The sequence below is a fragment of the Zalophus californianus genome, chromosome 4 (genome assembly GCF_009762305.2).
Source record: "Zalophus californianus isolate mZalCal1 chromosome 4, mZalCal1.pri.v2, whole genome shotgun sequence".
Classification (NCBI taxonomy): domain Eukaryota; kingdom Metazoa; phylum Chordata; class Mammalia; order Carnivora; family Otariidae; genus Zalophus; species Zalophus californianus.
Window position 1 is genome coordinate 8,942,206 of NC_045598.1, and position 16,067 is coordinate 8,958,272.

General features: G+C 55.9%; 1 protein-coding gene across 3 annotated transcripts in view; it reads left to right on the top strand.

The window, feature by feature from the left end:
- Positions 1 to 6,401: 6,401 nt before the first annotated feature.
- Positions 6,402 to 16,067, top strand: part of TNFRSF8 (TNF receptor superfamily member 8) — a 61,383-nt gene continuing 51,717 nt past the window's right edge. For all 3 annotated transcript variants that reach the window (XM_027618555.2, XM_027618576.2, XM_027618566.2), the window contains exon 1: positions 6,402 to 6,532. In XM_027618555.2, the coding sequence (XP_027474356.1) occupies positions 6,470 to 6,532 (63 nt within the window). In that variant the 5' untranslated portion in view covers positions 6,402 to 6,469. The remainder of the gene's footprint in view (positions 6,533 to 16,067) is intronic.

Consider the following 16,067-nt stretch of genomic DNA (forward strand, 5'->3'; position numbering starts at 1 on the left):
CCTCATAGAGCAAATTCCTGTAGAATGGACACCCTGGGAGCTTGAGAGCAGTCTCCAGGACAACCAGGAAGTGTGGGTTACCCCTGGGGCTTTAGGACATCATGATCTGGGGATGCTAGTCTCAGCAAGGAACAGCCACCACCCTAGAGAAGGGAGGGGCTTACTCTAGAGTCACAGACTTGGGTTTGAATCATGCCTCTTGAAATTCAGTAACTGAGTGGCTTGGGTAGGTTATTTCTCTGAGCGTCCAATTTCTCATGGATTTTTAAAAATCATCCCTTTAAAAAAAATTGTCACTTTGCAGGGCTACTGTGCCGGGTACCTCGAAAGCACCTTTTGATTCATTCATTCTGCATTTTTTTTAACCGGATGTCCATGTCATGCCACGTTCTGAACATTGGGAGCCAAATCCCTGCCCTGGGTTGAGGGGGATTCTTTTTCTCCTAGGAAGCCAGCAGACCCTGGCCTTGATTTTTCCATCTGCAGGGTAGGGGCGGTGCTCCCCCGAGGGAAGCGTGGCTCATTGGGATAGGAAGGGCCCTGTGAGGAGCGGTTCCTGAGTGGCTGTCCGCGCCGCCCCCCCCCCGCCCGCCGCCGGCCCTCCTGTCCAGGCACCCAGGATCCGGGGCGTCACTGCGGGGACACACCTGAGGGGACACACTCTCCTCACCTGCACCTCCAACTGAGCTGCTGCTACCATCAGTTGCTTGTTTTCTTCTTGCACCCGAAGCCTCTGATTCCGTGATTAATATTGGACTGGGCTTGGTTTCCTGAGAGTTGAAATGACTCACCCCCCTTCACAACGGCCCTGCTGAGCAGGAAGGTCTGGGGGAGATGGGGACTCCGTGGCGGAGAGCCGAGGACCACGGGGTCATACCTGCCACGGGCCGGGCTTTGGCCAAGTCTCTTTCCCTCTCTGGTCTTCGCTTCCTCCTCTGTTGCTCTGGAAGGTGGAAGGAAATATTGGAAACTGGAAGGAACAGTGCGAGCCCCTGCCCGGCTCCCAGGCCCAGGAGCTCATGAGGGTTAAAACCGTCTCCTGGGGCTTGGTCAGAAGAGTAGGGCCTCCCCACCTTTTACCCTTTGTAGTCGATATTACCGTTTGTATTATGCATGAAGAAATTGAGGCTCAGAGAGGGTGAGTGACTGGCCCTAATCCACACAGCTAGTAAGTGGCAGAGATAGAATTTGATCCGGGCTGTGTGCTCTCTGGTCCTAGCATCTCTACCAGCCTAGAAGAGCAGAGCTGGGTGTGTCCTGTAGGAGCCCCCAGGCCCGGAGGAGATCCAGGCCTCCTCTGCTTCACTCTCCCTGGAGCCTCAGGCCAACAGGACTTAAAGCCGACTGCCAAATCCCAGCCCGTTGCACGGATGAAGACACTGAGGCCTGGAGGGGGATAATTGTGTGGCCAGATGCAGACCAGGAACCTGGGGCTCCCTACTTTCCATCTAGTCTTCCCACCCCTAGAGCTGCCACCTATCAGGCTGGAGCCAAGACCGAGCCTGGACCTGGGCGCCGAGGCCTGGGGAAGTGCCCCACAGCAGGGTGACTAGCAGGCTGCTGGCCTGTGCTGAGGTGCAAGGGAGGGTCACCCCTCTGGCATCCCCGGAGGGGCCAGGGAGGACCTCTCACCCCCCAGAGCTCTCGCCTGTGGACCTGCCACAGAGCCCAAAACCCCTGTGTGAGTCACTCCTGGCTGGAACGGTGAATGCCATGGTAAACTCATCCCTTGGCGAGGGGAACACCAGACTATGAGCATTTCATCTGCGGTCCTCAAAGGAGAGGTCCGGAGCCATAGCGGGCGCTTGGGTACCCAGTGCGAGTGGGGCAAAGGTCAGTGAAGCCCTTTATATTTCTCCATTTGCAATTCAGAGATTTCTACATCCACTGTTTTATTCTGGGCTCATGGCAGCCCTCCGAAGACTGCCTGGCAGTTTTCAAATGCACACCTGGTGGAGAAGGAAGCATGCGCCCCCCGTGGCCTCCCCCCCCCCCCCCCCCCCCCCCCCCCCCCCCCCCCCCGTCTACCTCCGGGTATTCACGCACCTGTGCAGTCCCCGCCCACACTGGGAGAGCCAGCGTCTGTAACCAGCAACACGGTGTGGAAGTGACGACACATGACTTCTGAGGCTAGATCATAAGACATTGTGGCTTCCATCTTGTTTCTATGGCTGGACCAGGACTCCTATACCAGTGCTCTTTCTCCTCAGGAAAGCAAGGGTGACAGGGGCCTAGAGGGAGAAGAGAAGGCAGCTGAGGCCTGAAGGTCAGACAGGGTTGGAGCCAAATCCCAGCTCTACCACTCTCAAGCTGTGTGACCTCAGGCAAGTTACCTAACTACTCTGAGCCTCAGTATGGGCATCTGTGAAGTGGGGATAGCAATACTGACTTGAAATCTTGTTGCCAGGATCCAATGTCTGGCCAAGGGCCTGGGTATCCTGCCTGGGGGGTGTGCACTGCTGGGGCTCATCCAGGCACCTGGGAACCTCTAATGTGTGTTCCTTCCCAACTTTAAGGAGTGAACTTCCTGCCCCCAGCCCTCAGTGGCCACTACCCACCACCCCCTGAGAAGCCAGAGCTGAGTGACCAGGACCCAGCTAGTATCCTGGGCCTTGAGCCAGGGAGACCTCTGGGGGGTTTGAGTTGGAGGCAGCCTGACTCCTAGGTCCCGCCAGAGAAGCCCCCTAACGGAGAGTCCTACTTCCATCCAGGCTCCCAAGAAACGTACTCAGAAGAGGACCTGGGCTAACCAGAGCAGAAGGGTCCAGGCTTTCCTCTTCTGGGTGTCAGCCTCCTAGCTACCTGCTGCTACCTTTGTCTGGGGGGGGTATTTTGGGGTTATTTGGGGCCAGGGTTCCCAGCTGTTGGGGAAGTCCCTGGATTTCCTGAGCCAGGTCGGAACGTTGCGTCTTACTCAGCATCTCTTTGGTGACGTAGACTCCCTGTTCCCTCTGGAGCGCTTCCTGCTGCTCCTGCCTTCTGCCCCCTTCCTCTGAGATGAGACGGGGTGGGCAGGCTCCGCTCACCTTCCTGCCTCCTGCAGGCCGGGGGACTGGCTTCCCCAGCTCTCTCTGGCAGGCACGGCCCCTGTGATCCCACAGCAGAGCTCGCCGCTTGCTGCACCTTGCGTGGGGCTCAGGGACTTCCCCTCCTGTTCTTCAAAGCACTTTCACACTTGTTAGGGGGTTTGCGAACCGCCTGGAACCCGCAGGAGGTGCCCAGTCGGCTCTGTCCAGAGCCCTCTCTTCAGAGTCCCCCGAGCCGCTACTTTCCTGGGCGGCTGCAATTTCTCCAGTAGAGGCTGGACTTCCAGGGGCTCCAGCCGGGTCCCTGGCCACAGAGCGTGCCGCCCTTCTCTCTGCTGGCCAGTTGCGGGCCCATGGCCCCGTGCCAGGTCCCGGCTCGGGCTCCCGAGGTGTCCTGGTCCTCCAGAAGCACGCAGTTTCCTGGGGCAGGGGGAGACGTGAACCAGTCATTACTGTCATGACGCAGTAAAGATCAGTTCTAGAATTGAGGTACCAAAAAACGACAGAAACCACCTTTCTGCCCGGGAAGAGGCCACTGGGGGAGGAGAAGGGACAATGAGGAGATGACCTTGGAGCAGGCTCTGAAGGTGAAGAGGAGTCGGAGGGGTGCTCCCGATGGAGGACCGGGGATGGGCAAAAGCATGGAAGAGGGAGGGGCGAGGATGGTACGCGCGGCTGGAGCAGAGCGCCGAGGGAGAAGCTGAAGGGGAAGCTAGAGCAGGACTGAGCCGGGCGACGCAGGGGTCTCCAACACCACTGGCTTTGAGGAACGCTGGCCCAGTGCATTCACTGCGCTGTGTCTCAGTTCCTCACCTGCACAAGGGGCACAAAATAGGATCTTCCTCAGAGGGTTTCCCGGAGGATTCGAGAAACCAATGCCTGAAACCAATGCCTCTTCGCACAAAGCGAGCACTCAAGACAGCCAGTGTATTGCTATTAAGTAAATAATCTGATTTTTCATGGGAGGAGAACGCCCACCTCCACCCCCATTGCACTCTGCAAGGGTTCTGTGCAGGGGAGGGTGGGTGACAGGTCCCTGGGGTGGGGGGGTGGGGGAGGTGGGGGAGACAGTTTTCCAGAGCATCACTATTAGCATCATTTTTAATGGATGTGTAGTATTCCAGTAAGCAGATGTACCACAGCCCACTTAACCCTTCACCCCTGATGTTGTGATTCTTTGGGTATTTCCAACATTTATAAATAATGTTTTAGGAAACATTGCTGTGTTTATGGTTTCCTTTTTTCTTTTTCCAGTTCAACCATTACCTTCATTGTTTTTTTTTTTTTTTCTTTACTAGGGCGAAATTACTGAGCCACAAGTTGTAAACAGTTTTTTTTTTTTTTTTCCAGGGGGCTTTTGCTAAAAGTTGCCATATTGCTTTCTGAAAAGGGTTGTAACACTTACCAGCAGAGTATGAATGCATATTCCGATTTCACCACCGCTTTGGGGTTGGATTTTACCAAAGTTGTTTTTATAAAGAAGACCAAAAAAAAAAAACCAAAAACAACAATACAAAAACCCTGATGATTTAAGAAGTCTAAGAAAGTATCAAAGGTTGCTTTCATTTGCATCTCTTGCTAGAAACGTGGAATTTTTAAAACTTGTGATGAGATTCATTTGTATTTTCCCTGGGTCAGCCGTGTTGGGGTTGTTGTTTGATTATGCACATGGGCTTAACAAGCATTTATTTATTCAGAGTCCCAGCTCTTCTATAGTAGAAAGTCCTGAACAGGGAAGCAGGCATCCTGGGCTGCTCCTGACCCTGCCTGGCTTGTGAACATCATGGGTGGTCACTTCCATACTCACTCACTTAATTGTTTAACATAGTCCCAGCTCAAACATGCTAGGGCACTCTCACCCAGGGGAGAGCCCAGAAAGGGGTCTCCCGGAAGGATGCACAATTACAGGAAGTTTTTCCAAGTGGAATCCAGGAGCTTGAAGAGAGTTGGGTCTGGCAGGAAGGGCAGTTACAGAATGCTCTGGTGGGAGACTGCTGGTAGGGCCAAGGAGTTGAAGGCGTTTCTGAAAGATGGGGGGCTTCTACCTTGCAGGGACAGACCGAGGTGCAGAATCCTGAGAGTCACTGGGCCATTCTGGGCTCAGGGAAAACAACTGGCCATCTTTAATCAAAGCACCTAAGACTGGCTGCCTATTTCTTGGTCTCCAGGTCTGAAAAAAAATACAGCACAAGCACATGAGTCCCTGACCTGCAGACTACCTGGTGGATGCTCAATGTATATGCTTGGCATGTAGAATGAAAGGGAGAAGCACTGGAAGGGAAAATTTACCCCCTGCAAATGAGAACTTAATTTGAATGAGACTTGTATGGTTTATTTCTTTTCGGTAAGAGTTCTAGGCTCTTCCTCTAGGCAGAAAACTCTCAGGGGGCAGGGAAATGTCTGTGGATTGACAACCAAATGCTCAATACTCAATCCATCCGTCCCTTCAACAGTGAATCCATCCATCTATCCACGAAACTACCCACCTGCCCATCCATCCATCCATCCACACACCCACCCATCCACATACACGTCCATCCATCCATCCGCCCACCCATCCATGCATCCATCTATCCATCCATCTACCCACACACCCATCCATCCACACATCCATCCATTCATCCACAAATCAATCCATCCATCCACCCATCCACACCCATCCATCCATCCACCCACCCACACACCGATCTCTCACCTCACCCACCCACCCATCTATCATCCATCTACTGACTAATTTTTTAGCAAATATTTATTCAGCGGTGTTAGCTTTTTCTGCAGTCCCCTGACTCTAGCTGTCCCTTCTAAAAGAATCCCCAGGGCAAGAGAGAAGGTCTGGGTTGATCCTCGTCAGAACCTACTCCGGTCTAGCTCTATCTTGGGATGGGGGTGGGGTGGGACCATTGTGCCTGGAGCCTCCCAATCTCCTGAGTCCTCCACCTCCAGGCGCCAGGGGTGGTGAGCAGGGTGTTGTGGGGGGGGGGGGCGGGGAGGAGCTCCCTTCCCTGGCTCTCAGTCCCACGGGGCCAGGCAGCAAAATCCCTGGAGCTGCGGAGGACGCCTTCTGTCCAATCGGGGCCGGTCTTTCACAGAGCAGGAGGGGAGTGTGGCTTGTCCTGAGTCATCTCTGCACGTGTTTGGCCGCGCTTTCTTTTTTCGCTGCTGGTAGCGTTCCTGGAAACCGTCCTGGGTACCAGTGCACCTCTGGATGGTGGGGGAAGGGAAGAGTCAAGGCAGAACCCTCAGAGAAAGAGTAGCTCACTTTTGAAGTGACTTCACAGCTGCGGCCCGGCCGGTGCTGGGGAAGTCTGCCGGCGCCCCGCGCCACCCAAGGGTCACCCAGGTGCGGCTCCGGGCTCTGGCCCCGCATGTGGGCGCAGTGCGCTTCCCAGGCCGCCTAGGTGGGCGCTTCCCCCGTCCAGCTCAGCCTTCCGCCCTCGGCCAGGATGTGCCCCCTCCGCACTGTGCTGGGTCTGCTGCTCCTGGGGGTGCTGGGAGCCTTCCCGCAGGTAAGAGGGTGGCGGGAGCCTGGGAGGCACCAGCGGTCCAGAGTCCCCTCCCTGCCATTGCTGCCCTGAGCCCCTGGCAGTGTGGGGGGCGTGGGGCACAGGGGAAGTCGGGGAGTCTCCTCACCTCATTACCGCCCAGCTGGGGTTGAGGGGGCACAGGTGACAAGTAGGGGGACAGGAACCTGCAAGGATTCACAGGTGGGAGGTTGGCTGCCTGGCAGCTGTTGGGGGCCTCTCCTCCCCCGCCCTGGCAGAACGCTGCGATTACTCATTCAGTCGGCAGTAACTGAGCTGTGGGGGCTATCTGCAAGAGGTAGGCTGTTTGCAGGTGGGGGTGTCGGGGCTCTCCTTGCTACTGGCCCCTGGTCCCTAACATGGTTGGCGCGGGGAAGCTGAGTGTGGGTGAGAAGAGGGAATGAGGGAGCTAGACGGGCCAGATTAGTACCCTCGCCCCCACCCCATCTGGCCAACGCGTGGGTCCCAGGCCCTGGAGCACATAGTAGGTGCCCGCCCCTGGGAAAAGGTCAGCGGTGGGGCTGACGTCTGCTGTAGGAAAATCCCAGAACCGAATCTGGGGACTGCTTTAGGAAAACTGAGCCCTTACTAGTGGCCAGCACTGAGCTAGGCATGGGGTGGGGGCAGAGCTCAGATTAAGCGGACGTGGTCTACTTTACCGACAGCGCTGAGCGCAGGGTCTGAGGAGGAGAGAGGCCTGTGGCTGACCATAATACCCAGGTGGAATACAGTAGGTGTTGGTGAGGGGCCTGCTGAACACCAGCACCGAGCTCAAAAGCAGGAACAACAGCGGTCTGTTGGGGGGAGGGGCAGGCCCATCCTCTTTAATCCTACAGAAAGGGGCGGTCAGCCCTATTCATCCCATCCTCTGGGCAGGGGCAGGAGGGAAGTGGAGTGGTCTCCAGGCAGGAGGAGGAAGAATATAGGTAGAAAAGGGGGACAAGCCAATGCCCCCGCCCCAGCCCCACCCGGTCTTCCGAGGGACAACGTGAGACAGAAGGCAAAGGGGGTAGCCAGTGCCCTGGCTACAGAACCCTCCTGGCCCTTCGAGTCCTCTGCTGATGACCTGGGGGAGGGTGTGAGTTTGGGGTACCGAGGGCTTGGGGAGATAAAGGGAAGGAAAAATGTGAGGGGGACTTGGGGGCTTTGGTGGCTGGAGCTCGTGTGCTTCCTTTCTATAGAGCGAAACCCCTGTTTAAATTTTTTTTTAAAAAGTATGTATTTAATTACACGAGGAATATATGAATATATCCTTGATGCAAAAAGTGCAGATAAAGCTAAATCTTTAGACACCCCCCTCATCCTGATTCCTTTGGAGGTCTAACTGCCGTGCTGGGCTCGGTGTCTCCTTGGCACACCTTTGTAAATGCATGTCCGTGTTTTAGAGAAGTAGGTAGGGTTTTCTGTACACTATACAGAATGCACAGCTCCTCATTTGGCTTTTACGTCTGCACTATGTCTCGGACATATTGTTCCCGGCGATCCCGTGTTGCCCTTTTATTTATTTATTTTCCCCACCCGTTTATCTTTGAAAATAAGTATTGGTAGTATTTGGTGGTACCCTACCAAATGGGGGTTCCATAGTTTTATTTTTTTATGTCCCTGATGGGTGGGCGGTAAGATTCCCACCACCGTTTCTTTGGTCTGTTCGTTCGCAATCTCAGTGGACAGCCCCATAGGGATTTTTGGGGAATGTGTATGCTTCTTTCCCAGAGAAGCTGAGGCGAGAAGGTAGAGGTTGCAGGGTGAAAATGCGTTCAGGTAATAAGATGCCACCAAATTGCCTCCCAGGGTGGCTGGACAATCCCCCACAACCCCCCAGAGCAGTGCCTGAGCGTAGTGACTTCCCCACATCCTAACCGACTTTTGATCTTATCAGAGTTTTTATTTTTGTCAGTGTGACCGGTGAAAAGTGCCATATCCTTGTTGTCGTAATTTGCATTTTCCGCCTACCGGAGAGCCTGCGTGACTCTCTCGTGGGCTCAGACACCGGGGCATTTCTTGGCAGGAATTGGGCTGCCTGCTCACCTTCCTAGTCCCTCCGACTCCCCCAAGCCTTCTTCCGCCTCTGGTGTCCCAGTGAAGTTTTGGGAATTCATCATTAAAAACAAAAAAAAAAACAAAAAAAGGAAAAAAGAACCCCAAGTCAGGGATTTTAAATCCTTTTTTCTCACCGTCTGATTTGAGACTCCATCATTTTGTGGTTGACGCCCGAGGCAAGAATGCTTTCTTGCTGTGTGTCACCCTCTGAGGAAGAGATTTGGCCTCTGATGCCTCACACTGCTGTCTCCCCAAGAGTGGTTTTGGTAATGTGACCCAGGATTGCTCTGCTGTGAATCCTGAGAAGAAGTCATTGCCCTCATGCCTCACCCTCGCCCGCCATCTTTTTCATGCGGCCACCTGGGGTGGGTCGGTCGGTCGGTGGGTCGGTCGGTCGGTCGTTGGTGGCAGGGGAGGGAGGCCCGGGCCTTCCGGTGAGCTCTGCAGACTTCAAATTCCCGTCATCTTCTTCCAGCGCTAAAGCTACAACCAAACTCCCTCCCGCACCCACGCCCTCCCATCCCAGCTCCCTTCCCCTCCAGCCAGATGAGACTTTCCGTCTTGTTTGGGAAAGAGGACTTTTCCTGCAGCTCTCAGGCCACATGGAGGCCGAATTCCACGTTATGCACCAAGAGGAAGGGACCCAGAGCGGGGTGCCCGATGGGAGGTGGGGGAGGAGGTGTGGGCTGATCTTATGCAGGGCCCCCCTTCCTCAGAGAGAGGCCTGGGCAGCCAGGAGAGCACAGTGGGGTTTGAGCGGGGTTGGGGGGGGCATTAGTCAGCTTGAGATCAGTCAACGCTGAAGAAGGGCAGCGTTTACTGTAAGTTTCTGACTCTGTTCCCACTCATATCTGACCTAGACTTGTTTCTTGAGTTGTGATTCATCCTTAAGCTCAAATGCACCTTCCTCTAGGCCTCTTTTGCCTCAGGAACATCATCAGAAGGAAAATGCGGTCGAGAGAGATTTGGGTCTGGGTCGCCCCAGAAACTTGGCGGTCGTTGGCCCAGATGGTTAGTTTAGCCCAGCCGGGGCCAGGGTGGCCTCCTCGGGCTCGTGCACTGACCCTGGGGGTGGCCCGTCTGGGGTCATGGGCGCCATTTTCCGGACGAGGATGCGGAGGCTCAAAGGCTGAGGACGGTCTTGCCCGTAGCGTCAGGACGGGTCAGGGGCTGAGTGGACCAGAGTCGCAGACCCAACGGACAGAATGTTCAAAAAAGCCAGCTCAGCAAGACCAGTTCTCCAGCTTCTCTCTCTCCTGCCACCTCCCCGTGCCCCGAGGGGCTGCTGGGGCTGAGGGAGGGAGGGAGGGAGGGAGTGAGGGAGGGAGGCATTATTCCAAAATCTTTGCTGCCTATGGTTGAAAACCACTGGCATTCTCAGTGGCCTCCCTGGTGGGGAGGGACCTTTTCTATGCCTCCCAGTTCAATTACTCACTGACTTCTTGGGTCTTCAGGGATATTCCCCCAAGTACTCATTCATTGATAAAATCATAAAGGAACAGCTGCTCTGTGCCTGGCATGTGCTGAGTGCTATGCAAAGGTAAGCCATTATTAAGCTCCTCTCGTATGCTAGGTATTGTGGATGCAGGATGAAGGTGAACCGGTCCTTGCCCCCAAGGGTGTGGGAAGAGGGACCCAGAGGAGAGTGACCAGCGCTGTGGGGAGATCTGCCCCCCTCCCCCCCAGGGGGAGCCCACAAAGGGCCCATGCTCGCCTCCACCTGCACTGGTGGGGGACAGCTTTTGACGCGGGGGGTGGGGGGAAGAGGTGGCCAGGCAGCAGAGGTTGTGATAAGAAGCTCTGCACCACGGATGGCGCCAGTGTCCTTGCCGATGGCCGGGTGGAACAGCATGTCAGCGAGGGGGTGTGGCGATGTGCTCCTGAAACTACATCGTTGGCTTCCATGCAGGGTCTCTGGGCCTCCAGGAGCTGCCTGCCCGGTGTGGTTCCTGCACTGGAACAGGCCGAGAGTTCTCTCTGTCCACACAGTCTCGTAGTGGAATGGGGGGGGGGGCAGGCAGTGCACACTGGGGCCCTGGCTTCCCTCCCTGAGCAGGCTGGGATGATGGAGGTGCTCCCAGAAACAAGCCGGCCCTTCTAGCTGGTGGGCTGACATAGGGAGGAATCCAAGGCACCTCCAAGAGCGGACAAAAGCTAAAGCACCCCGGGGGGAGGGGGGCGCTTCCTATTCTTTAATGCCATTCAGTTTTCCCTGGCAGCCACTGGTGTCCCTCAGCAGTGGCTGCTGCTGGGTCTGCTAGCACAGGGCTGGTGGCTTTCATCCCATCCGAGGTATCGCTGAGTGTGAGGCCCGAATCCCTGCTGCAGCCCCAGAACTTTCAGGAGAACCGTGATCTGAACAACTGGTTCAGGTAGCTGGCCCGGGGTTTCTCTAGGGCAGGAGGGGTGTCAGGTGAGAAGTGAGGCCTTAGCAGTCGCCGAATTTGGACTCAAGGCCAGACCTTGATAATGCTGACCTACTTGCCTCCATGCCATCCGTCCCCTCTTGTCTCAGTTGCCCTATAATCTTTAGTGGCTCCCCATTGCCAAAGGCAACATTTCCCAAAGTCACTTCCAGGGAACAGGTGTTCCATGAGGAAAGGGTTCCATGGCCACCCAAGATGGGGAAACAATTTGTCTCTCTGCCCCCAACTTTTCCTTGGCGAATCAGAGAGCAGGCAAGCACATTAAAGGTCCCACGATTTAAAATGTAAACCTCTCAGATGGAATCCAGCAGTGGGTGGGTTGGTTGTATTTTGTTTTATGGGGTTTTTGTTTTTGTTTTTGTTTTTTGTTTTTGTTTTTTTGGCTTGTCACCTGTGGACATCGGGTGGAGCCAGCATTTGGTGGAATGCCGTGTGGGAAATGACATGCAGCCCATCTGGCCCTGAGGCCTGGGCCTCTTCCCCTTCAGCTCCCAATGTCTTCACCCCGCAAACCACTGAATTCCCCTACTGCTCTGTTCTTTCCCACCTCTGGACCTTCTCCTCTGTGGCGCCTTCCGCTGGGGAAGCTCTCCCCTCATTTCCTCCTGCCAAGATCTTACCTTCCTTCGAGAAAAAGTGGAAGTGCTCCTCCTCCAAGAAGTCGTCACGAATCCCCCACGCTCCGTCCTGTTCTTGCCCCATCGCGTGATGCTCGCGTCATTCTGCTTTGCTTCCGTGATCCCTGTGTTTTTCTGACCGTGTCTTTGAGGTTCTCCTTCAGTCATTCATTCCACAGATTGCTGCGTAGTGTCTCCCGTGAGCCTGTCGTGGGAGCTGCGATCGTGAGCTGGGACCGACTGGTACTGGCTTTCGTGGGGCCCGTGGCGCCGGGCCCAGCGCCTGATTCCCCCCACCCCACCCCACCCCCGGGCCTTCAGGGGATGCTCAGTGCTTTATTCTTTGCCTTCTGGGTTGGGGCCCTGGTTTAGTTTCCTCCTGGGGCATCTTAACCACCCCTTCAGTGGCTTAGAACAACACAGAGGATTATCTTTCCGATCTGTAGCTCCTAAATCCAAAATGGCACTGGGCTGGAATCGAGGTGTGGGCAGGCCTACGGAACTCTCTGGAGCCTCGAGGGGGAAAAAAAATGCACGGCCTTGCCTTTCCAGCGGCTGGAGGTACGGCATCCTGTGGCTCAGGCTCCTTCCTCCATCTCCGCGCCAGCCGCACAGCCCCTCTCTGGCCCTGTCGCCGTGCCCAGCTCTATCTGACTTGGACTCGTCTGCCCTTCCCAGGACCCTTGTGACGGCACTGGGCTCACTTGGATGATCCAGGATCATCTCCCCACCTCAAGGTCACTCGTTAGCAACCTCAGTTCTCCTCTGCCACATAAAATGACGTCGTCATCTGGTTCTGGGGTTTAGGACGGGGACATCTTCGGACTGGCGCTCTTCTGCCCCCCACAGAGCCCTTCTCATCTTCTTCCACCCCACAGGGGAGATTCGCAGGGAGAATGGCTACTGTTCTTGTGACTCCATCTCAGAGACGGTCTCAGCGGTTCCTGGCATTCGCTCCTGCCAGGGGTGCCAGACCCCCTCCCTGGGGGCTGTTTCTGGGTCTACTGTCTTTGGGTTTTATCTCCACCCATGGGGCTGGGCTGCATGGAGCCATATGCACCACCCCCTTGGCCCCCTGGAGGCCAGGGGTGGGAACGGGGGGGGGGGGCGGCAGCTCCCCCGGGCTCCTGCTCCTAGGTATGAGAGCGGGGGAGGGATGCAGCCTGCGGGCAGCGTGTGCCGTGGGTGTGTTTAAGGTTGGGGAGGAGCTCAACTTCAATTTTAGGTGGTCTCTTGGCCTCAAGATAAAAAGAGAGTGGCCTGAAACCTTTCCATGTGTAAACCTGCCTGGTTTTCAGGCTGGTTTGGTTTTCCCTACAAAACCTGGAGCCTGGAGCTCCAGCGCGCCCTGTGGGTGGAGAGCGGGGCTCAGATTTCCCCAGGACCAGGAGACGACAGAATAACCTAGTGGTTCCTTCCGAGCAGGGTCAGCAGAATACTGGTCCCTTAAAACGTCCACATCCTGACCCCCCGGAATCTGTGAATATGGCACAGGGGACTCGGTGCCTGTGATCAAGGGTGGAGACCCTGAGAGGGGGAGGTCAGCCTGGATTATCCGGGTGGGCCCCCTGTCCTCACAGGAGTGCTTCAAAGCGGACTCTTGCCTGGCGCCGTGGAAGAAGAGGGGCAGGTGACAGAAGGATTTGCCCCACCAGGGTGGGCTTTGCAGAAGGAGGAGGGGGGCCAGTGCTCCAAGCAGTGCCATCCAGGGAACACAGCAGTTGCCAGAAGATGACCACTGATGGGCAGCAAAGAGATGGGACCTCAGTTTTCACGGCAAGGAAAGGGATTCTCCCCCACAGCTGCTGGCAAGGAGGCAGCCCTGCCCACACCTTGATTTTTGCCTGCTCACAGTTGACCTGGACTGGGTAGGGAGTGAGAAAAGGGAGGGGTGTCTGAGAGAGCGGCGTGAAGGACGAGTTGGGGGTGTGCTGGACAAGGGGAACGGGGTGGTCAGGGAGCAGCACGTGCAAGGACGCTGGAGGGAGGGAGGGAGGGTAGGGTAGGGGTGGAAGTGGGGATGGGAAGAAGGCGAGAGAGGGGGCCAGAGGATGCACAGGCCAGCTGGGTCTCCTGGGCCACTGTCCGCACTTACGGGCTTTACTCACAGTTTCGTCGGAACCCTTCAGCAGGGTGGAGGGAGGAGACCAGGTCTGTGTCTTGAAAAGATCCCTCTGGCGTCTGCGCTGTGAGTGGGGCATGGGGAACGGGCTTGATGGGAGGAGGGCCTTGGATGGCCACTGGCAAGTCCAGGTTGGGGGGCGGTGAGGAAGTGCTGGTGAATTTGAGGGTAGCAGTGGGGGTGAAGCATGCAGGACTAGTGACAGAACGCGGCAGATCAGAGCCCGCACAGGATAGTTCGGGCCAGATCCTGGCGCCAACGCTGTCCAGCTGTGTGATTTTAGGCAAGTTTCTTAACTTTTCCGTGCCTCAGTTTCTCCATCTGTAAAACGGGACAGATAGTAGGTCTAGGGTGGGACCTGGGATTCTGCATCTTTAGCAAGCTGCCAGGTGGGGCCAGTGCTCCTGGCCCAGGCACCTCACCTTGAATAATAGAAGCACGGATCGCCAAGGATAGGTACGGGTGGGGTGCATCTCCCAGCTCCGCCTGCCTCTGGTCCCTTCGGGTATTTTGCATTTGATCTGACTCCTCTACCCCCCACCCCGCACCTCTAGCGGCTTGGTTCCTGCAGGTGCAGCCCAGCTCCTGTTCCTCTCTCTGCAGCTGAAACCAGGTGGGGCTTTTTGAAAGTGAAATTTACCAGGTTTTGTAGGGAAAACCAAACCAGCCTGAAAAACAGGCAGGTTTACACATGGAAAGGTTTCAGGCCACTCTCTTTTTATCTTGAGGCCATCAAGGTCGGGCCGCAGGCCTTTGGTTGCACAGCTCATTACCCTGTGGAGACCTCGCTCTGCCTCGAACATGCTGGGGAACCCCACCCAAAAGCCCCCCTTCCAGTCCCCGGGCTTCCCCCTCCCACTCTCCCCTCTCTGACACCCCTTCTCTTCCAGGCCAGGGCTAGTTCCCCAGGGGCAGCAGGAACTGATGGGCCATCCAGGGTCTGGGGCCATGGCCAGCAGGGATGGGTGGTGCCCCAGTATCCAGGGGTCAGCCTTCTTGGGGCTGTCTTAGTGCTAAAGGGGAAGGGCCTGTGTGAATGGGCAATGGTGACAGGCAACAGGGGGCCTGGGGCCAACGGGGAGATGGCAGAGGGAGAGCAAAGAGCAGGGCCAGAGGCGAGGGCCGGGCCTGGGGCACGGGACTGGGCCAGCTTCTGGGGACCACAGTGTTGCACAGGTGAAGCTCAGGGCCCCAGAAGCCACCTCTCTCTAGTTTATGAGAAGGTGGCGTTGTCTCCCATACTGGAGCAGCAGCTCCTAGAGGGCATTCGGGGGCCAGGTCAGCTCTCTGACACACAGTAGGTGCTCCACGCCCTCATGGAGTGGTCGGAGCGGTCGGAGTGGTCGCGAGTCAGCTGACCCCGACTCAGCTCCTGCCCGGCCACGAGGTGCTACGCTGGGCAGGTTCTTCTTCTCTCCGAGATTAGTTTCCGGGGTAGAAGGGTCTCACAGGGCTGTCGGGTTCAACAACTAATGTTGTTACTTCTACAACACGTGCGCACGGCCCTGGCCCCACTTTCTGGGCGCCTGTAAGCCATGCATGACATCATAGGCAAAAAAATTCCCCACTGTCTCTGCCAGAGAAGGCCAGCCACAGCGGCCTGGGGCATCTGCGGTGGATGCTGGGGGATGGCGCTGAGCTGTGCCCCCACCTGGACTCGGCCTCTGCCCCTCTCCCCAGACGTTCCACTCGGGGAGCGAGGCCCCCAGGTCCTCTACTTCTCCCAGGTATCCTGGCTGAGGTCCCAACGCCCCCTGGTGGCAGCCGTGGATTTACAAGGTTTACTGTGAAAATTCTTTCTTGAGCACCTATTACTGACAGGTGTGGTTTTGTACAGTTGCTTTATTTTTCTCTCTCCCTTCATGTATACATAAAGAATACAGAATCAAATATAAAGTCCATATTCAAATGTTACCAGCTATGTCAACATTCTCCTTTACAGCCCCACTCAGATTCGGAATCCAATCCAGACATTGCATTCAGCCACTATGTCTCATGAGTCTCCCTCTTCTGGAACATTCCACAGCTCTTCTTTCTCTTTCATGCAAAGAGTCCAGACCAGTTGTTTTGTAGAAAGTCCCTCAGTTTGGGTTTATTCAACGTGTCCTCATGATTTGATTCAGATTATGGACTTTCAGTAGAAAGGCCACAGATGTGATATGGTGTCCTTCCCAGCACAATAGGTTATTTCTGTTTTATAGATGGGCAGCCTGTGGCCCAGAGAGGGAAAGAGAACCGGGACACAGTGAAGCTCAAATATCCTCTCGGCACTTAGTCGCTGGTGACCTCGGGTGGGTGACTAAACCTCTCTGAGC